General features: G+C 50.0%; 1 protein-coding gene and 1 long non-coding RNA gene across 6 annotated transcripts in view; both read left to right on the top strand.

Moving 5' to 3' along the window:
• The first annotated feature begins 6089 nt into the window (after positions 1 to 6089).
• Positions 6090 to 10067, top strand: LOC131827990 (uncharacterized). Of its 2 annotated transcripts, none has more exons than XR_009352158.1 (4): positions 6090 to 6266; positions 7949 to 8044; positions 9188 to 9251; positions 9707 to 10067. It is a non-coding gene; the product is annotated as an uncharacterized LOC131827990 (long non-coding RNA). The 2 variants fall into 2 exon arrangements; XR_009352159.1 differs by lacking the exon at positions 6090 to 6266 and adding an exon at positions 7168 to 7300.
• Positions 10068 to 11938: 1871 nt separating this feature from the next.
• KHDRBS3 (KH RNA binding domain containing, signal transduction associated 3) overlaps positions 11939 to 22233 on the top strand; it is a 186393-nt gene continuing 176098 nt past the window's right edge. The window contains exon 1 of one of the 4 annotated variants that reach the window (XM_059165559.1): positions 11939 to 12130. In XM_059165559.1, the coding sequence (XP_059021542.1) occupies positions 12043 to 12130 (88 nt within the window). In that variant the 5' untranslated portion in view covers positions 11939 to 12042. Of the gene's footprint in view, positions 12131 to 13144; positions 13167 to 22233 lie in introns of those variants that run through there. The other 3 variants (XM_059165556.1, XM_059165555.1, XM_059165558.1) reach the window with 3 other exon arrangements.

Here is a 22233-nt window from a genome sequence, read left to right as displayed (position 1 = left end):
ATTGTTGTCTTCATTACTCTTACCTTTATGACATTGTCAGTAAAACGGAGTCTCCAAAAGGTGATGAGTCTCACCTGAGGATACTCCCTGAGGAGTTAAAGAGAAAATGTTTGAACCACATCTGTGTGCCCAGGACAACCGTTTTGGTTCTGCTACATCCCAGGCCCGAGCCCTCTGGCTCTGCTGAGTCTCACAGCGGAGTCCTTCACATCCTAACGGTTACCTCTGTAGAGGAGCCTCCTCTGGTCATTCCACCCACGGAAGTTCCTCCCCCAGGGCCTCAATTCCTTTTCTTCAGAGAACTGGTACAATCTGCAGCCCGACATGTCTCCGTTCACATGATAATACACAAAACTGTTGTTTATTGAAGACGTTATCCTGATACTATTCTAAGCCCTTTTCTTGTATCTCATTATAGCTCCTATCAACCTTATGAAGTCAGCAATTGGCGTATGCTACTTTATTTCATTCCGTAACAGTGCAGTGAGGGTGACATCCATATTTTCAGTTTATAGGTAAACTGGAACTGGGACACGGGGAGGTTAAGTGACTTCCTTAAGGTCATAGAGCCAGGAAGTAGCATGTCTATCTCCTGCACTAGATTCTATACTTTCTGAGGGCAGTGTTCCTGTTCCAAAGCCTGGAGCAGTAACTGACACATGATTATATATACTCTGTAAACACTGATCAATAGACAGATGAACACCAAGGAGAAAAACACAAAAGGATTATGAACTGGTGAGGAGATGTGCCTTTTTTTCTCAGAAACGGCTGCTTTATCTCTGGCCACACTCATCTATCTAGTGCTTGTCTAGTGTCCGGGCACTGGCTTGACTGTGATAGTCTGGGGGGCATTGTGGGTGCCTGTACCTGTGTGTGTGTGATGTTCTGATGGGTTGAGGCTACGGGAGATTGGTCGAATCTGTCCTAGCTCTCCAGCAGTATGTTCTGGTGGACCAGTGAACCATACTTCCTTTGCAGCCTCTACTGGGAGAGGCCAGTCATAGAAGAGCTCTTTGCTTTGTGTGCAAAGAGGTGGGGAGGAAATGAAGAGATGTGGGTCAACAGTCATTGTCAGAGGGGAGGAAGGGACATGGATTAACAGAGTCAGAATCAGGGGGATGTTTGGAGCAAAAGGAAGCTTCCATTCAGTGAATTCTTGGTACTTCCCCCAACCCCATAGATCATTGTTGGGGGAGCGAGAAAAGACTTGAAAAGTAGACAGGGACAAATCCACAGGCCTTTCTTGGCTGAATAAAGGGGTTGGGTCTTCATCAGAACTACCAGCAGTGGAGAAGGTTTTCAGCCGGAAGGAAATGAGCAGACTTGCATTGGCAAAGATCAGTTTGGGTGCAACACAGAAGAGGGCCAGGCTCCAAGCCAGAGGGCAGGAGGCTTCTGAGGAAAAGGCAGAGCAGGGACAGAGAAATGGGGGGAATCTGGGGACATTTGGGAGAAGAAGTCAACAGGTACTGCTAACAGAATCACTGTGGGGCTGAAGGCGAGGCAGTGGCCTCCAGGCTTCTGGAATGACAGAGAGGACACTGGATGAGAGAAAACATTGAAAGAGAGTAGGATTTGGGGGGCTGGGAAGAAGAGTAAAATAAAAGCTATTTTTAAAGGGCAGATAACTATTTTATGAAAGGCAAAGAAGCAAATGCAAAACAAGACCAAATTAATCTCTTAATCAGAGGCTCGTTTGTTATAAGGGCTCTTAGACTAATTTGAGGGGCCTGTTTTAAGAGCCAACTTGACGTCTTGCTGCAACTATGCAGTGACTTAACTGCTCTGCACACAGCCTCAGATCCTCAGCCATTTTTTTTTTTTTAAGAATTTATTTATTTATTTGTCAGAGAGAGAGAGAGGGAGAACACAAGCAGGCAGAACAGCAGGCAGAGGCAGAGAGAGAAGCAGGCTCCCTGCTGAGCAAGGAGCCCGATGCGGGACTGGATCCCAAGACACTGGGATCCTGATCTGAGCCGAAGGCAGCAGCTTAACCAGCTGAGCCACCCAGGTGTCCCAATCCTCAGCCAATTTTAAAGATCTGCTTGGAAGCAATTCTCTAACATCGCACATCTCCTTGGACCTCACTTGAAGTCCACTGTCCTCACACCACTAACAGCTGACGGCTCCTTCAGTAAAGCTTTGGAGTGTTCTCTTCCACTCTGTATTCCGGGAAATCTAGAAAATAAATCATCAGCCAAAGAGGTCATTTCTGTAGATTGTTTTCTCTATCCACTTTACGGAGTCTGTGTGATTTGACAAGAAGCCAAAGTTTCTATCATTCACTTTCTGTAACAATTATCGCTTACCAAGCCCCCAATTTATGTGCCGGGTAATTTATAAACACAATATTAGTTAATCAACCTCAATATTTTGTGAGGTAGATACTTAGATTAAGGAAACTGAGGCTTAGAGAAGTTAAATGGTCTTGATTTTTCAGAAGTGAAAAGCCCCTTTAACGTTAAAAAGGAAAAAAAAAAAAAAAAAAAAAAGAAAAGTCCCTTGTTAAAGGAGTTGACAGGTTGAGCTCCAAAGTCTGGGCTCTTCCCACTATGTCTCTGAGGTATGAGCCCAAAGCAAAACACTCAGAGCAAAAGCGCGGAGCCTTCTGATCCGCACAAGCAAGATGCATCCCTTGAACGTGACTTAATTAAACAAACAAACCCTGAGGTACACGTGGCTCCAATTTTGTTAATGTTTAAGTCACTGAGCCTGTCTGTGAAATTCAGTCTGTCAAGAGATCTCTTCCAAACTTCCTCCTGCCTTACAGATTTTCAAAGACAAAAGAGGGGAGGAAACAACTTGCATTCAATGAGAAAGTGTTGTGTTGCCTGGAGGAATGTTTGACGCTGGAGTTAGGAGCCCCATTTCGCAGATGAGACAATGAAGGCTCAGAGAAAGGCAGCGCATCCTGGCCAAGTCACACATTCAAGCTGGGCAGGGAAGAGGTAGGACTTCACTCCCGGTCGGCTAAACCTTCGTTCATGGTCTTGAAGTTTTGGGAGAGTTTTGTTTTGTCCAGAAGACAAAAAGGATCAAAGCCTTTTCAGGCTATAGAATGCCAAACAGTGCATCTTGGGGACTTGTGTTAGTGAACAGATCTCTCCACTTTGCTGACTTCATCATTTTCTGTCTTTTATTCCTGGAAAGACAGAGTTTTGCTTTGCATTCAGCCGTGGAGGGAGAACAGTATCTCAGACCAGTACCAAACTCTGAGGAAATCAATGAGCCAAAATTTGTTTACGGAGCTGAGATTTTTCAATTTAAGCAACGTTTATAAAGCACGTATTATGTGCCTGGCCCTGTTTTAAGCACATTCAAATGTTAGCTAACTTCATTCTCATAATAATCGGATGAGGTCGGTGCCCCTGTCATCCCCTTCCTCAGAGGCAGTGAGAAAACACAGAGACATCAAGGAGCTCAAGGTCACACAGCTAGAGAGAAGCTGGCTGTGTAGACCATGATCTTCAGTGCTATACAAGCAGCCCTCTGCTTGAACTAGGTATTTTTTTTGGCAGAAACAAGGGACAGAGGCTCTGTGCTACCCTTCCTTTTCCTGAGGATGGGGACCCACCCCTCATGAGCCCTGTCACATCCTTCATTCACGCTCAGGTGCTCAGAACATTTGCTTCTACAGTATCTGCTCAAACAGGGTAAAGGAAGAGACATTCCTCCCTCTCCTATTATTTTATTCCTTTAAGGATTCTTGGTGAAGGTTGGCAGTATCAGTAGTGATAACTGCGGTGTCACCTTTGACAGGGGCCACCAAATGTCCGTTGGTTCCTATTTCTTCCGGGGGAACTCCACTTCTGTGGGGGTATCCACATGTCCAGGTAGAACTCTGTATTTACCAGCTCTGTCCTGGGCAAGTAAGGTTGGCTGTGTGTGTTACGGTTCTGGCTATAGATACTTAAGCAAGAACCACTACGTGGGCCTTCTCATAAAACTTAACAGCAGAGCAGACTCAACAGGTAAAGATCATTTTCCTGGCAGCCCTCCCCCTCCCCACATTTTCCACCCTGGAATGTGGTCGGATGCCCAGGGAGGGGTGGAGACATCCCACTGTGACACCCTAACGTGGGTGAGGCAGAAAGACTGAAGGAGCTTGGCACACTGCTGACCTCTCGCTGCACATTTTGTAGCCGGTTTTGGACTCCACGTGGGGTGAGACCGGGACATGTCTTATTTGGCTGAGCGCTGACAGCTGGGGTTTCTATTTTGTGACCTCGAACCTCTTCTTCTGATCTGTACTGCCGAATACCACAGCCACTAGTCACATGTGGCTAATGAGCGCTTGATTTGGGGCTAGTTATTTGTGAAGAACTGGAGCTAATGGTATTAAGTTTTAAATGAATTTGAATTTTAAAATGGGAGCAGTGTAAGATATTCTTCCATTAAATGCATCTTTATAGGAGCTCAGTGGGTTAAGCTTCTGCCTTCAGCTCAGGTCATGATCCCAGGGTCATGGGATTGAGTCCTATGTCAGGCTTCTCTCTCCGTCAAATAAATCTTTTTTTTTTTTTTTTTTTTTTTATTTTGACAGACAGAGATCACAAGCAGGCAGAGAGGCAGGCAGAGACAGAGAGAGGAGGAAGCAGGCTCTCCGCGGAGCAGACAGCCTGATGCGGGGCACGATCCCAGGACCCTGGGATCATGACCTGAGCCGAAGGTAGAGGCTTTAACCCACTGAGCCACCCAGGCGCCCCGCGTCAAATCAATCTTAAAGAAAATGTATCTTTATGGTATTGATAGGACAGCACTTTTTTGTAACCATTTTCACCTGGATTGAGAAGGGCTATAGGTGCAGAGTACACACTGGATTTCACCAAAAATTTAACAGGAAAAAAGATCATAAAATATCTCAATATTATAAAAGTATTGATTACATGCTGAAAAATTATTCTGGATATAGGGGGTTAAAGAAACTATGTCATTAAAATGAGCTTTACCTGTCCCTTTTCACCTTTATTTTTTTAAGATTTTATTTATTTATTTGGGATCAAGAGAGAGATAACAAAAGAGTATGAGGGAGAGGGAAAAACAGACTCCCCACGGAGCAGGGAGCTTGATTCGAGGCGGGATCCCCAGACCCCGGGACCATGACCGGAGCGGAAGGCAGACCTTTAACCCACTGAGTCACTGAGGCATCCTTCCACCTTGTTAATGTGGCTGCTAGAAATCTTAAAATTGCACTTGTGGCTCCCATTATATTTCTGGGTATTTTACATATACGCTCTCCATTTGGGGCTTGCTGGGTGTCAGACTCTGTGTGGAGCACTTTACATCCATTTACTCATGGAGATCTTAAAGGAACTGCTTGTGGGAATGATCTTGTCTTCCTTCCGCAAGTGGGCAGGCTGAGGCCAGAAGAGGCTGCTTCACACAAAGCTCTCTTTTGGTTGTGGGTAGACCGGTGGCTGGGTTTGGATCCTCAGTTGGTGGCTGCAGCCATTCTGTGCTCAAGGGTAACCTACTGCATAGAACTGTGCCCGGATTACCGTGGTTGGTGCAGTCCAGCTGCCGTAGCTTTGCAAGGCTGCTACCAGCGAGTGTGGCTCGGAAACCCGGAGAGAATTCATTCTGCAGCTACGATTCACCAGAGTAAGCTGGAACTTCACACACATACCCCACGTACCAGCTGCCATTCCAGGCTGGATCAAGTGAATCAAGATTGCATGAGTGTATCGGGTATCCTACCCCCCCCCCCGCTCTCACCCATAACAGCAAACAAAGGATTTCGAGGTGTGTATCCTACCATTATATATCCATACAGGGTAGTGATGAACGCTGTGCATGGGAAAGCTAGTGCCAGGTGATACAGAACCCAAAGCATGGAGTCCATAGGGACACCTGGGAAGCCCATGGTTACTGACAACAGTCCACTCCTGTTCTGAAATGTTTTCTCGTGCAATTCAGTGGGTATGAGTACAGAGCCTTGACTTCATGTCCCTTCTTCCTCCATAGCTATTTTTGTTAAGATTAGCTCCTCATTTTTTAACAACAGAAAAGCGCAAGCAACCACTGGCATTTTTTTTTTTTTTTTTTTTTTTTTATGTGACCTGGATGTGTTTGCTTTGCAGGAGACTCTCCAAATGTCATCACTCCCTTGAGGGCTGATTGGACACGAACCTGACACTTCCCGAAATGCTTTGTATGAGCATTGTGCCGAACTCAGACATGCGCAGGTTTGTTGTAAAGTGTCTGGATAATGTGGCTGGAATTGTTTTGTGGACAGCTCTATGCACGTCAACAAGCAAGAGTGGGTTAGGAGATGGACGTGGATCTTTTTACTACTGTGGCAATAATAAGTTATATTTCAGCAACAACTTTCAAATCACAGCACCTTACAAAGCACCAGAGGTTGTGATAATTTGATGTGTTGTTGAAATATAGCAAGTGCGCTGGCAGTCCAACATCACATATCCCCTTTTAGTCCAGGAAGCGGGGGACAGAAGGCTGCGGCTGCACAGAGGGAAATAATAAAACACACTTCTATGATGGTTATATCTGGGAGCTCAGAGCACTTTTCGGGGTTTTCTCTGCAAATCTTTATTGTTCTCATCAGATCTCAATAAAAGAGGATGAGAACAACAACTGGTAGCGACTCCTTTACAACCTCAGAGACAGAGACAGAGAAAGAGTGGGGTTTTGGAAAGATTACTGAGCCAGACAGAGACGGGGTCAGTCAAGGGGTGACCTGCTCATCTGTACACACCTGACTGGTCGTGACACACCGACCCTGGACACGGCAATTCTTGTTATTTTCCGTTACCTCGTGCACTTATCCTTGAAACAGATAGAGGCTCAGCATAGAGAAACATCCCTCCCGTGACCTTCCTTGGCCTCGTGCTCACCTCCTACTCTGTGTTCTTCTTTTCTCTTCCTTCTGCTCCTGAGTTCTTCTCCCTCCCTCCTATTTCCCCTTCCTTCTCCTCTTTTTCTTTACCTTCCATGTTTCAGTCTTTCACCGAAGAAGATGCTTCACTCTCCTCTCTCCTGGGAAGGAGTTAAATCCTACTTGTGATTCCCTTTTGTCGGCTTCCAAGCCCCAATCCAAGCGGAGATCAACCTGACTCAGCAGGAACTTGTGAGGGTGTGTCCTTCCACGTTTGGCCACGGGGGGGCGTGTGCGCAATACTGTGGTTCTCCTCGGAGGCTCTGAGAACCGGCCAGGGCTCCCTCCCTGTGGACCGAGGAGTCTGCTGGAGGGCCCGGGCTTTCAGTCTACCAAACAGCGAGGGGAGGGACTGGACTTTCGGGGAACACGAATATAGAGACAAACAGGCGTCTTCAGTATGTGAGTGCCTGAGCTGAAAGGTCCCACTCCACCTGTCGTTAGACGCGGGTGGAGTGTGTGTGTGTGTGTGCGCGTACGTGCGCATGTGTGTGTGTGAGCGTGTGTGCATGTGTGTGTGTGCACGCGCGCGCACGTGCATGTGTGTGCGTGCGCATGTGTGTGTGCGCGCGATTGTGTGCATTTGTGTGTGTGCACGCGCGCACACGTGCATGTGTGTGCGTGCGCATGTGTGTGTGCGCGCCTGTGTGTGCGTGCGTGCGCGCTTGTGTTCATGTGTGTGTGCGTGTGTGTGCGCACGCGCGTGTGCGTTTGTGCATGCGCGCGTGTGTGCATGTGTGTGTGCAGATCTCCACTTCCTGCCTTCGATCACTTACATGTTCGGGGCAACAGTTTCCTCACCTCTAAAAGCGAGTAACTGGTGAGCGAGCTGTCCACTGCAGCCCCTTCCGGCCGTGTCTCTGCACACTGAGCCCGGGAGGCTGGGGAGGTTGATTGAGCAAACAGGGACGAGCCCCTGACAGATCAACGGGTCCTCAGTGAGGCCCTTCGGGGCTGATGGCTGGGCGTGGAGCTTTGGAAGGCTCGGGACTTTGAGGAGTTCCTCTGTGTCCTCCCCGTCACATGTTATGCCTTTTTAATCTACTCAAGGTTTGAACGTGCATTTCCTGTCGCTGTCTGGAGCGGGGGATCAGAGCGCCCGTGCCTGGTGCCTTTCTTCCTGACACGTAAATGAGTGATTTCTAGGTAAGGCTGTGCCATCTTTTGGTGCTTGTCTTACATGACAAACTCGTTTGTCTCAGGTAGCTGGGAAGTGCTGCTGTCAGAGGCCGCGTTTCAGAAGAGTGGACTTGAATGGGTGTCAAGGGCTTGCGGCAAACTGACCGCCCAGCCAGGTGCTCGGGCTGTGCAGGCAGAGGGGTCCGCAGATACCCGGACGCCAGTGCCATGTGGCCCAGGTGCACAGGAGCCGGGACGATGCTTGTGGGGAGGAGGGAGGAGGGAAAATCAAAAGCCTTCAGCACGGTCACTTAGTGCCCATGATGAGCCTTAGGAATCTGCTTTGCCACCATCCTGGAAGACACAGATTGCTCTCTCAGTGCCCAGAGATAGTGAGTATCTGACTCAAGATCACACAGAGAGCAGGAGAGCCAGGGGTCAACCCGAGGCCTCGAGCTCCTGGTCCAGTTCTCAACTTCACCCCCCACGGCACTGCAGGGTCTTGGGAGATCTGGGATAGTGCTCACCCTTCCTAAACCAAAGGAATAGGACGCTTAGGGTGTGAACAGCAATCTGGTAGCAAACATGACAACTCGCTCCGAAACACGCCGCCCGCTTTTGTGTATTGTCTGAGGCACGCGGTTGCCGTGGCGATGTCTGAGAGGCTGGCCAGTACTTGTCCACTCCAACACATGGGGGCCGTAGGTGGGGGCTCGGGGGGATTCTGACAGACAGCCGTGGTGCCAGTTGGCTCAAGTAGCGGGGCTGCTCCCGAGATGGCAAGGGAATGGCGACACTTGATAAGGCTGGCTGTAGAAGAGCCCCTCTGTCTCTGGGGCTGGGAGGTGAACCCCTGAGACACCAGCGATGGGAGAAAAGCTTCTTACTGGAGCCCAGGGCATCCTCTCCAGGCCAGATGCAAAATATGCAGATGGGACAAGTGGCCCCTGTGGCCCTGCCTGAAGCGGCTCTGTGGAAGTCCGTTTGGTTCACGGCTGGTCCCTTGTACCCAAAGCAGACCCTGCCCTTGGCATGTGCTCAGGAAATACTGGCGGATGCCTGCAGAGATCTCTGGTCTGAAGGTCAGAAGACCTGAGTTTGAGTACCAGCGGCAATGGCTTGCGAAGTAATCAGAACTGTTCCTAACACCAGATTTTCTCATCATCTCAGGGATCTGACGACGAGTGCCCTGTGGAGTGGCCATCTCACGAAGACCCACAGAGTCTGTGGAGAGGTGCGTGGGGGCCCCACAGCCAGCAGTCGACCAGCTTGGTGGGTGGGGACAATTTCCTGAGCATCTCACAGAGACATTCGTCTCCTTCCTCCCTGGAGGACCCCATGTGGGTACTCACGGTGCTAGGCACCTGCCCTCTTGGAAGGTTCGGAGAGAAGGAGGGTCCAGAGTGGAAGATTCAGTGCCTTTGCTGTCAGCTTCCTGGTGTACAGCCCTCCTCCCCAGCTGCCAGGGGGACGTGTCTGCCGGCCTTGCCAGTGGAGGAGGGCTGGAGCCGCTCACAGCTGTCAGGAACTGACACCTGGGAGGGAAGAACAGGGAAGGGGGGAGAAGGCCTTAGGGTCTGAGTCTAGGATCCCTGACTGATAGCCATGGGACTTAAGCAAAAGTATGGAATTGCTCTGAACCTCAGTTTCCTTATTTATAAGTGGTGATAAATAGTATCTTCCCTACAGGTCGTTGGGAAAACTGGAAATAGTGAATGAAAGAGCCTGGCCCTTAGTAAGTGCTTAATGAAAACAGCAATTACTCAAAGTGTGGGCAGTTACCTGGGCAGAGAGCCTGAATGGAAAGGAGGCTGTAAGACCAAGTGATGAGGGGGCTGCTGAGCGTCCAGCATCTGGTCCCCATTCTCCTCCCCTGGGGCTCACCGACATCCCAGAACACCCCTTCTCCCTTCCACCCTTTAAGTGTGGCCATCAGGGACACACACCCTAGCATGTAGGTCCTGTGATGCAGGAACAGAAGCCGGAGGTACGTGCATTCCTTTCCAATGCTCTAAGAGAAAACATAGCCCCACGTATCCTTCCCAGTGCCCCCGAGGGCTGCTCGCTTAACCTTGGTTTTGGAGATGTGGTCCACATCTGTATCTGTATCTGGATTCTCATCTCTCCTTTCCACTGGTAGGTCACAGGAGCAGGAGAGTCAAAATGGCAAATTCAGGCTCTGGGGGTCGCAGAGGCTACACAATTAACCTACCCTTTGACTGCTTCTTGAGAGTTCAGAACAAAGAGAGACGTGAACATTCCTTCTGGGAACTCTGAAAGGACACTTCTGCTGGGAGCCACTGCAGTCTAGGGTGGAAAAGGGGATGGGGTGTTTGTGCATGAATGGGTGCTTGGGAGCTGAGACTCAGAGCAGCTTAGCGATCCTTGATTTCCACTCTCAGCGTCTCTGGCTGTGGAGGCTTTCATGAGCCTGGGAGGAAGATCTGCCCCAGGCAGCTGGCCACAGGATCCGCATTCCACTGGTCTCTTCCTTCAACAAACATTTCTGGTGCCCCCACACCTGTCCCAAAGGCACCAGATGCTGCAAAACAAAATTCTAGCTCTGCCCCTGAGATGCTCAGGGTCTTCTGGAAACAGAATTACAGCTGTGAGCCAGGGCTGGCCAGCGCAGGTCCAGGTCGAGGGAGGGGAGGAGGGGATGGTGCCTGGACTGCTTTGCAGAGGAAGTCTTGGAAAGCTGTCCAGGGAAGGTGACATCGAGGCCAGGACTTGGGGATGGGGTTTGGCAGGGGAAACCTAGGACAGACTCAGGAGTCTTTGGCTTGCTCAGGGACATTTTACTCCACATGCTGAGGAAACCTGAAAACGTCCTGAGGGAGGGCTTGTTGGGGAAGGGGACAGAAGGGGACCTAGGACATCAGCATCCACGTGTGTCCAGGGGACTCTCCCCATGAGGGGACAGGCTCCTGCAAGGCTCCCTCTTCCTCCTCCAGTCACAGCTCTTTCTGGGAGAAGAGACACTCGCCGGTGGCAAGTCGGGATGACGAAGGCGCCCTGAAGGGCGCGCGCTTTTATGTAACCGACATCGGTACCTGGGGTCCCTCCTTAGGCACCGAGAGCCCAGGCGTCAACAAAGGACAGCGCGCCCGCCTATTTCCTTGCAAAGAGGGGACAGCAAAGCGAAATAAGTTAGGGAAGTCCTGAGAGCCTTATAAAGAGCGGGCGGCTCTCCCGGTTGCCGCTCCCCAGAGCACGCCAGGGCGATCCCGGACTCCCCGCCCTGACCGCTCTCCCGGCCAGGCCTCTGTCTCCCCTCCCGGGAACGCTCGCCCGGTGACCTTGGGCGAGCCGCCCGACCTCTCCGGGCCTCAGTTTCCCGGCCTCTGCGTCTGCCACCGCCGTGACCCTACAGCAGGACTCCCCCCGCGCCCCCGGAGCTGGAGCAGAGCGCCCCGCGGGCCGGAGGCGCCGGGACGCCCTTCCCCGAGGACCGCGGCGCGGCTGGGGGCGGTCCCCCGAGGCGGCGGGCGGGGCGGGCGGCGGGGGCGGGGCAGGGGGGCGCGGGAGCGGCGAGGGGGGGCGCGGGAGCGGCGCGCAGGCGCAGGCGCGGCGGGCGGGGCGGCGGGCCGGGCGCTCCGCGCGGCGGCTCGGAGAGCGCGGGGCGGCGCGCGGCGTGCGGGTCGCGGCTGAGCTGGGCGCCGGCGCCGGCTGGCGGGGCTCGCCCGGGACTGCCTCAGGCTCGCCGAGCTCGCCGCCGGCCCGGCCCGAGGGTCCTCCTGAGCGCGCCGGCCCGCGCCCGCTCCTGCTCGACCCGCCGCGGAGCTGCGGGGGCCGCGTCCCGGAACAGCGGCCGCCAGCCCGGGGCAGTCGGCGGCCACCCCCGAGGACCGGAGCCGCGCGGCCGACACTCGCCCCGTGCCGCCTCCGCCGGGCCGACCTCCGAGCTCGGCCGCGGCGCCTGGCCCGGGTTGCGCGCCGCTGGGGCGCGGGCGGGGTCGGGGGTTGCGGGGCCGCCGCTGCTCGCCTGCCGCGCGTCGGCGTCCCGGGCCCGGCGGCCAGCGAGCATGGAGGAGAAGTACCTGCCGGAGCTGATGGCGGAGAAGGACTCCCTGGACCCCTCCTTCACGCACGCTCTGCGGCTGGTGAACCAAGGTGAGGGCGCAGCTGGCCGGCCGTTAACTGTCGCCCTCGGCCGTTGGGGCCGGGGGCGCGGAGACTGGGGAGGGTCCGGAGCGGGTAGAAATGCCGGGCTCTGGGTAGGCGAACCTGTGGGGTTGGCTAGAAACAGACCTGGGGAGGCGGGAGGGGACCCAGGTAGTAATCTGGGGGCATTTGGGTGGGGACCTGGGAGAACGTGGGATACCTGGGGGGGGGGGGGGAGGGAGATGTGCCTTTGGGAGGCTTGGCGGGGGCAGAAGGTTGGGGCGTTCGGCTGAGACTTGAAGATCTTTGGGGACTCGAAGATACCCGAGGGAAACTTATGGGTAGGGGACGTTGAACATCTGGGGGCTGTGGCGGGGTGGGGGTTAAATGATCTTATCGGAGGGTAGTTTGTGAGGGACTCGGGGATCCTCGTGTGTTTGGTGTGTCCCGGGAACTGAAGAAAGAGCTGGAGCAAAATGGAAGGATGCGAGGGGATGAAATGCACACTAGGTGAAGGGAACAGGTGCTTGGATTGTTAGTGAAGTTTGAGGACCTTAGGGGAGGTTTGGGGTCAGACCCTGCGCATTTCAGAGGAGAGGGACCTGGCGGTCTTAGTGGCAGAGCCCAGTTCCTCTCCTACCCGTCTTTTTCTCCCATGCCGAGGCTATAGCCACCCTGGCAGCGTGGTCCGCCTTCCTGGGAGGGGGTGGGGGCAGCTCCAGCCAAGGATTGCAAGCTGGCCTTGGAGGGGTTGGTAGGGGAGAAGAGGCCCACGCAATTGCGCCCTTCTTGGCTTGCCTGTCTTCTCTTTGGGAAGCTCTGGGTGGGTCACCCTCGCTGGGAGCTGGCTAGGGGTGGGGAAGAGTGGGCAAGGAGTCTTTTGCTGCCTCTGCCTTTCAGCACTGCTCAGCCAGTTCAGGGTGTGAACAGCCCTGGGAAGTACAGGGCACCGGGATACAGGGACTTATGGAGACGTGCCTACTACCTAGAGCGGTATTTCCTGGCTTGTTCTTCCTCCAGCTTCTTGAGTAATCTGGGATGGAAGGTAAATTAAGCCTGCCTTCCCAGGCACAGTCCTCAATTCCTTCTGTATCTGTTAATCCATGTTTTGGATAAAGATGGGTTTGGGGGCCACTGGTGTTCTTTTTTCTCTGGGTGATGGCAGAAATAGTATCTGGTCAGATCTGTTACCCTTTGCATGAATCACTCCGTGAAGTGGCAGTTTGTGGTCCCCAAGTTAAATCGGGTCTGCTGATCTTAATGCTGTCCCTGGTTCTTTTATTGTTGGAAGTGAAGGATGAGGCAGACATATTCTATTTGTATATAGATGTCTATATTTTAAAACCGCAATCTCCAGCATTTGCCTATTTCAACCAGTTCTTCGGAGTAGGGTGTGTTGTCGACTGGTGGTGGTAGGGGAGAGACTCAGTGTCTCCAAGAATTTAAGCATGCATGCCGTTTGAATTGTTGAATAGAAATTGGTTTTCAGAGCTTTCCCATTTTATTATATTTGCAGACGTATTTTTATTTCTTTAATAAGGTGGGCTTGTGAAAAAGTAATGGGCTTAGATTCTTAAATTAGAAAGAATTTTCAGCTTTATTCCCATGCTCTTCTGAACGGTTCTGCACTTAGGTTTCTACTCCTTGCTTTTTATGATTTACATATATCTTTTGTTGCCTGCTGGGACGTCATTTCTATGAAAGAAATTTCTTTGTATGTTGTGTGAGATCAATGGCTTTAGAAATATTCTAGATTGTGAAATCCAGTGCATTTTTTTTTTTAAATAAAGAAGTTGACAAAGTTATGTTACACTCAGTTAAGGAAACAGCTTAACAAAAGTGTAATGAGTTATTTTGAAAGTTAGAATTTTTTTTTTCTCTGTGCCATGTTGTTATAGTACTGTGTTGCTAATGCATTCAAAATTATTTCAGTTTCTGTTTCTACTAGTGTTGATGGTCTCTAGTTACTTGAAACAGATATTGGACAATGTTGCCATTTAGTATTTTTTTAGATGCTGAATCTGATTACCTTACTTTTTCCATAAAAAGTGTAATTTGGGTAAGAAGTACATTTTTTCACATTGAACAGTTATGTGAAAGAAGGAAAAGGTGATATGAGATGCTCTTGTTACTGCTTAGATTACTTCAGACAAGCATGTTTTCCCCTTAACTCATAAGCTGATATCCAGAAAGCAAAGCCCTATAATTTAAAATATTAATCATGCTTAATTATGTAAGTCATAGTGCATTTCTAAATAGTATCTTAAATCTGAATCTGAATGGTTATTAGAAAACTTTGATTTTGAATCTGATAAGCATCTTGTTATTGGCTACAGAAAAGTATTTTTATTCTCATTTAACAATATTTTTTACTCTTTGCCTTGAAAAGAAACTATTTTTTTCAGAGTTTATTCTGAATCTCTATACTGGTGTTAGTGTTCTGACAGTAACTTGTGCAGTGACGATGGTCAGCAGTGAACGCGATACCTCATGTTTGCATGGAGTGTGTTCAAGTTTCCAAGTCTCTTCAGGGTACATGATGTCTAGTTCCTGTCTCACGCTTGCACCGTGGTGAGGTCGACACTGGTATCTCCATTTTTCTGGGGAGGCACCTGAGGAACCCAGTTATGCAAGCTTGTGGGCAACGGAGATATAATTTGAACTCAGGTCTTCTGTCTCTTAAAGCCATTGTTCTGCTACTTAGGTCTTCCTGCAAAGACAGAATAAACTACTTCACACATACTTATTTAAAACCCTGCAGAAATCAATGTCATTAATATGCTTGCTTCTGGTTGACTTATCTTGATTTTCTAAAAAAGTTTCATTGTGTACTTATCTAGTGGTCTTTTTAAAAAAACAGACATTGCTAGCAGATTTATCCTACAGGATTTTAATGCTCCGGCCAAGAGGCACTTTTGCATTAAAGCCCTCCTGTGACCAGTTTATTACTTTTGTAATCAACACATTATGATAATGAAACAGTTTATAAATGAGATGTTGCCATTTTTTTTTAAATCAGTAGTTGTAAACATTGATCAATCTCCTAGCTGAATTTTTTTTTTTTTCTACTAATCTTTAAGTAAGAACTTGAGCTGAGATGACATCAGGATGTGTGCTCCCAAGCTAATATAGTCTAGCTCTTATACATTTTCCAGGCTTGTGTTTCATGATGGGCATTAGTTGCTGACTTTCTTTTTATTTTCTCAGGCTAACTGCTTCCCTTCCCCCACCCCCCTAAATACTCAGTACTTTTATTTTTCTACCAAATGTAATGGTTAATGTTTACTTGATGTTAAAACTGAATCAAAGGAGATAGGTTTTGGTATCACCCCCCTTCCCCCACTTCCATGCCTGTAGAGAATTGACATTGCTGGTTCTTGCCAAGGAGGTTAATTGGAGATGAAAGTAGCGTCCCATGTTTTGTATTGTATTTGCTAGGAGGGGATGTGCTGACTCTTTCAAAAAAAACGTCTTTAGTAATGTCTTATGCATTATAATTTAATCCAGCTCTCTGGTACTCCTTTGGATGGTTTTCAATCCAAGCCAAGTAACCATTAAATAAGATTACATAACCCCGTATTTTTAATTATCTGATATAATATATGGATTGGTGGCTGATTCACTGCCAAGTTATATTTAGTGGTTGGTTACAGGGGAAGTGCAGCAGAGGATTCAAGATTAAGCTGGTCGTTTGTGTCCAGATTGATAAAGTTATCTGTTGGTATTTCAAAATAATTTTTCATCTTACATCAGTTTCTCTAGAATCAGTACTCTTCGCGTTATTCAGGATGTGTGTGGGGGCAAAAGTGTGTAAGGGGAGGATCGTTACTAGCCTGATGTGCCATGTCTCTTTGTTCAACAAAACCTGATGGCTAATGTTTCCTTTTTGGTGACCCCTTTTGGAAAATGTTTGTGATTTGCTTGACTATTGTCAGGTGTGTGGAGTAAAGAGACGAAGGAGAATGGAAATTGCAGAATTATATTTAGATGTAGTGTGTGATTCTCTGTTTCATCCAAAAAAGGCTGTGGTTTATTTAGTTTTCAATTGTTTTTCTTAGGGTTTTCAGAGTTTTTAATCATTTTTTTTGTTAGAAAATGGAGAGGATGCTGTTTCTGAGTTTTGTGGCGCGTGCTATGAAGTGATCCAGGGGTTGGCGTGTGATAGTGTTTCGGTATCTGGGCATTAGTGACGTGTTGCTGGAGAAGCTGCCAGGCCAGGGCCTGGGCCGAGCGTGGAGGGGGCGAGGGAGGAACAAGGGAGACTCTGCTCCTGAGACAGGAGTGTGCCCACGTGTGTGAATCCGAGAGTGAGTGTCCAGCGTGGAGATGTCCTCTCCTTTCTTTTTTTTTTTTTTTTTAAAGATTTTTTATTTATTTATTTGACAGACAGAGATTACAAGTAGGCAGAGAGGCAGGCAGAGAGAGAGAGAGGAGGAAGCAGGCTCCCTGCTGAGCGGAGAGCCCGATGCGGGACTCGATCCCAGGACCCTGAGATCATGACCTGAGCCGAAGGCAGTGGCTTAACCCACTGAGCCACCCAGGCGCCCTGCCCTCTCCTTTCTTAAGGAAAGTCTTCAACTGTCCTTCAGCTGTCCTTTTGAAGTGCCGAGTGACTAGATGGTTTAACTCAGTCAGCCTAGGGATGTATTTGAGGTTTTTCTCTGTGCTGGGTCATGTCTGTAATGTGAATACTGTAACCGCTCAGAAGTGTAGAGGTTACTAGCCCAGTTTTTCAGTTGTAGAAATTGAGACTCCAACAACTAAAGTGAGTTACCCAGGACATTGCAAAATGTCCCAGTGAAGGAACAAGCTTTGTTCTTTCCTGAACCACACTGGCCCACAGAGGGAGAGGGTCCCTTCGTGGCTGGGCTGTGATCGGAAGCCAGGTTACATGCCATCCCTTTTTATAGCTTCCCTTGGAATTTGTGCTGTAAGGGATCTCCTGGGATCATATCCTTCCCCCCGAATGGATTTAGGTGGCCCATTTCTTCCCAGAGCAGCTGGTGCTTACATCTCTGGTGTGGTCGACCTTGCGCCATGTTATTAGGACGTGTCTTCCGTGGGAGAGCGTCAGCTTCTGGGTGGCTGGCCTGGGCTTCCATGGCTTGGTCTTGAGCAACTCATGGAGCTCTGAGATCTCTCCACTCCTGCCTTCTTTCAGTGTTGTGTTGCAGTTTTCACAGAGGCGGAAGACTCGGAGTGTTGTCATGGGAGGGCATCTGACCTGGGCACAGACCCAGTGAAAGGCTCTCAGTGGGATGCAGCGTGGGACCAGCAGCAGGAGGCCCCGTGCTCTTTGCATGTGGTGGGACTGTGGGGCTCTTCCCCAGGAGACGTGAGGAGATGTTAGGGGGTCTGCTTGCCATTAGACGTTTATTTACTTTTCTTCTTCTTAAGGAATTTATTAAGCCAATATGCTCTAATACAATTAGCTCTCCTTCCCTAAATTCCTAATGACAGACAAAGCCTGGAAATGTGCAGCCCTCGTTATATGGCTGAAGCCTTCTTGCCCAAAGGAGTTAATCCTCAAACTCAGAGGTCAGACAGACACCCCAAACCAGGGGAGCAACCGGGATTGCAGACTGAATGCCCACAGCGGATCGGATAGTACAAGACCCTTTTGCTTGTTGTCATCATTCCCACTGAGTGAAGATAGACTGGTTTATATTTTTCACCAAAAAATAGAAGTGTTCCTTAGCATTGGGGATAATGATTATGATAAAAGCTGCCAAATTGAGGGCCTCTTTGTGCCAGGTGCTTCCTATGCATTATCTCTAATCCTCACAAAAATCTTGCAAGGTAGGTGGTTTCCGTCCCCTGCCTGCCTCTTTTGTTTTTTTCCAAATGACTCATCTGAGTCTCAAAAATGTAAAGCAGCTTGCCCAGTCAAGGTGCACAACTTTCAAAAACCAGGCTGAAATTTGGAGTCTGCGGTGTTCTGATAGGATGCTTGAAGAAAAATAGATGCACGGATGGAAGTGGATGTTGTTTTTACAAACAAGTTTGATTATAGTAGAAGCCAGTTAGGAATTTCCACTGCTGCTGATGAGTTTTTAAAAGAGGTCTCCCTGGGGCGCCTGGGTGGCTCAGTGGGTTAAGCCGCTGCCTTCGGCTCAGGTCATGATCTCAGAGTCCTGGGATCGAGTCCCGCATCGGGCTCTCTGCTTAGCAGAGAGCCTGCTTCCTCCTCTCTCTCTGCCTGTCTCTCTGCCTACTTGTGATTTCTCTCTGTCAAATAAATAAATAAAATCTTTAAAAAAAAAAAAAAAAAGAGGTCTCCCTAAAATGTGTTTTACAAAAAGACAAGTTCACTTTTTCCCTACATTCTCCAGCAGCACTTCTCAGTCTTCAGTAGGCATTCAAGGTAAGGATTCTTAATCATGAGTATTTCAGCGGTCAGGGAGAAAATAGGAAACCCTTCGCTGTGGAAAGTCACTAAGACAATGGCTCTTTGTCTTGATGGAACCTCTCAGAGGCACAAAGCTTTTTATATTTTAATATTTATCACAGAAACATTTGGTTGAAAGGATGGTATCAGGGATTTTTAGTCAGTTTATTGTATGTTTAGAAATTCTCCATTTTCTAAAAATAGGCTCAAAAAATGGAGGGAAAAGAGTGCCAAGAACATAAAAGAACATATTCTCACAGACAATGGTTTTCCCTCTCTGATGCCAGTGGGCTGGTGGGGAGGATGTTTGACTATCTTTGCCCCATAATTGCTAATAGTAATAGTCACCATTTATCAAGAACTTTTCCTGGGTTAGATGCTCTATGTGTGTTATTGTGCTTAATTGTTCTCACAATGTTAAAGGAGTAAATCGTTTTACCTTATTTTACACGTGAGAAAAGTAAGGGCATGAAGGACAAATTATTTGCCTAAGGTCAGACAGCGAAGTGGTAAACCAGGATTCAAGTCCTTATCTGCCGCCTCCCAGACAACAGATAGCTCACCTGTGAGCACCAGCAGAGCCGGAAGCTCCCCCTCCGGCTGGAGTTTCACCTTGGACTTCCAGGGGAAGTTCTCTGCCCTGCAGCTCCGCAGAGTCATTGTCCAGTATCAGCCTGGTGGTGTGTGGGGAGGGCTGACTGTGTGCTGTGCGGAGGGGCACACGGTGGCCTGACCAAAGGGGGCAGGAGCTTTGTGACAGTGGCAGAGTGGAAGGTGTGGCGGGTGGCATTTACATGGGAACTAGGATTACTTAATAAGGGAAGAGCTGCTCCAGAGGTGGCCCTGGGATTATGGGAGGCGAAGACTTTGTAGTCAGAGCCTATGCACATTACTTATATCTGGGAGCCTTGGTTTCCCATCTTTAACACCGGAGCGCGTACACTCCTTTGTTGGGCTGTTGCTTCAGGCATGATGCGAGTCGGTGTCTAACACATGACAGGTGCTTGGTAAACGTTACCTGCTCTTTTTACACAATGTCCTGAGACCGATGTGTGTCCTGGCACCACTTTCCAGACGCATAACCTGTAATAACTTAATCCTGTAGTTTCAGTTTTCAGGGTGATTTTTTGTGTTGGGATGAGTTTAGTTTTCCAGCGCAGGAAATACTGAAGGACAGACTCATTCTTGGGAAGCCTCCTTAGTGGTGGCTGGACTGTTAGCGGTGCTGGTTGACTGTCCCTGTGCAGCTCAAGGTGCGGGAGCCCCTGGAGTTTCAGGTTGCCCCTGAGCGTCCATAAACAGCTTTGTGACCGCCCCTCTTAAAACATAGGTGGACACTCAGCAGCTCCTCTCCACAAGCACGAGATCTCTTGCTCTGAACTGGTAAGCTGTACATTTCCATCATTTTCAGCATTTCCATAATTTTTCACCAATCAGCCCCTGCTGCTATTTCAAGGACTTGAAAAGGTGCTCCTGGCGTATCGCTGATGTTCTTTGTCGGTGTGGTAAAGAGCACAACGATGTGAGAGCGCCCTTTCTGGCAGCCGTCTTCTGGGGGCGTCACTGTCGTGTGAGCTCCGCGGGGGAAGAGAGCGGAGCGAGCGGAGCAGGGGAGGTTTGCCCGCGGCCTCCCTTGGTCGCCGCTGGTGCTCTGCTCCCGCGCCACTAGATGGCGCAGCGCACAGCTGGTTGCCCTCCCGGCGCCCCGGAGCTTCTCGGAGCCCGCGTGGGCTTGTCCGCAGCCTGTGTTGCTTTGGATTTTCCTGCATCAGTCCTTCACGTTTCTGATTGCAGGAGAGACCCAGGAGCTCCCCTCAGTAGTGGCAGAGAAGCATGACTTCCGTCCGGAAGGCACCCTCTCGAGGGCTTCAGGTGTCCCAGGCGCTGCTCGCGCGTCGCTCGGTTCATTCATCCGGGCCGCTCGCGAGGCTGGTGGGTTCTCGCCCTGCAGATGGGTCCGCGCAGGTTACGGGGTAGCTGGCCTGTGCGGGGTCACGGTGGGGGGCTTGCCGTCCCTAGAGGAAAAACGTTCCCAAAGTGTTTGAGCTGAAACTGTATCCAGGGTAAGTGGGGCACCTGGGCTCGTCCGGTGGATGGCTGCTGGCCACAAATTCATTCATTTTGTGCGGAAAATTACAGTCCTGTTCTTTGCATTGGAGCATAGGAGTCCAAGTCTTTGATTTGTGCAAGGAAGCAAACATTTGTCACAAAAGCTTTGTCAGCTGCCGTAGGAATTCCTGCTTCCTCCTGGGGTCAGGGCCTTGATCAATACCAGGTCCAAAACCTGGGAGGAATTTTGGACAAAACCACGATTACATATTTAGTGATTTTAGCAGAGCTGAATACTGGATAGAGTCCATAAGCCTTCCAAAATGTTTGCTGAGGTTTCTTTCATTTTATTCAGCTAGTGTTTGTGAAGTACCCGCGGCGCTCACTGTAGCCGTGTGTTCTGGGCCAGTCATTTCCCTGCGCCCGCGTCTCCTCATCTGCGCAGGCAGGGGTGCCTGCCTAGTGCCTCACTAGGGCAGAATGACGACGATGTGGTGCTTGCTTTGTTTAAGATTTTAACGTACAGTACATATTTGTCCTAATATGAGTTCACTACACACCTTCCTCATGTATCTTTTATATCTGAATTTCCTATCTCAGTTCTTGGTTATCTACCAGTGAGTACGTTATCTGCTGGTGTTTTGTTTTTTAGATTTTATTTACTTATTTGTCAGAGAGAGTGAGCACAAGCAAGCAAAGTGGCAGGCAGAGGCAGAGAGAGAAACAGGCTCTCCACTGAGCAAGGAGCCCAAAGCGGGACTCGATCCCAGGACTGTGGGATCATGACCTGAGCTGAAGGCAGCGGCTTAACCCACTGAGCCCCCCAGGCGCCCCAAGCTGGCAGTTTTTTTCGTGCTGTCTTTCTCCTCCCACCTTGCGCCTCCTCCGCTTCTTGCTGTGGGTTTGGGTGTGCCGGCAAACATGAACGGAGCAGAGTTCTTAGAGAAATCCCTCTTACGTTTTGTTTGCCCCACAAGGGCAGACCACGGCGAACTAGAAATACGGGATGAGGTGCGGATGGTTTGGAGAGGTGAGGGCTGGTTTTGGAGAGGTGAGGGCTGGTTTTCAGTCACCCAGCGTTGGAGTTCCCATCTCAGCTCTGCCCCTTCGTGCAGTGACCTTGGGTACATGCACCCTGCTCAGCTCAGTTTTCCGTGACTGTAAAATGGTCATTTAAAGAAGAAAACCGGGAAGCCAGTTGGAGTGTTGGAGCAGTTTACACGGGCTGCGGGGGGAGCTGTGCAGTCGTGGGGGATGTGTAGTGGTGCAGGGTCATGGGCGGCCGCCGCCTTCGTCATCGTCGTCGTGATCATCAGCATCTTCATTTTACAGTTTGTATCCGGAATCTGGGATCCAGAGAGCAGACAGGGAGCTGCACGAGCCGAGGGAACGATTGTGAGTGAGTGAGTGCCGTGGCGGGAGCAGGTGGGGGCGTTCCGGGGCTCCAAGCCTGCAGAGCCGACCCAGGGCCGGGAGGGGTGCTGCTCGGGGAGGACTTGGCTGGACGCAGCTCCCCACAGGCGAGAGGAGGTCTTGGGCAGGGACACGGACCTTTCCTGACTCCCCCAGATAATTGCTGTGCCCCGTCCCGCCGCGCCCTCCTCTGTGATCCTCCACATCCCTGTGTGCCGCAGGTCTGTGCTGCTCTGTCCTGTCCCCTCCCCGTCCCGATGTC

This window comes from Mustela lutreola, chromosome 3 (assembly GCF_030435805.1).
Source record: "Mustela lutreola isolate mMusLut2 chromosome 3, mMusLut2.pri, whole genome shotgun sequence".
Taxonomy (NCBI): domain Eukaryota; kingdom Metazoa; phylum Chordata; class Mammalia; order Carnivora; family Mustelidae; genus Mustela; species Mustela lutreola.
Note: the sequence above shows the minus strand (reverse complement) of the source record. Positions and strands in the feature narration are given on the sequence as shown.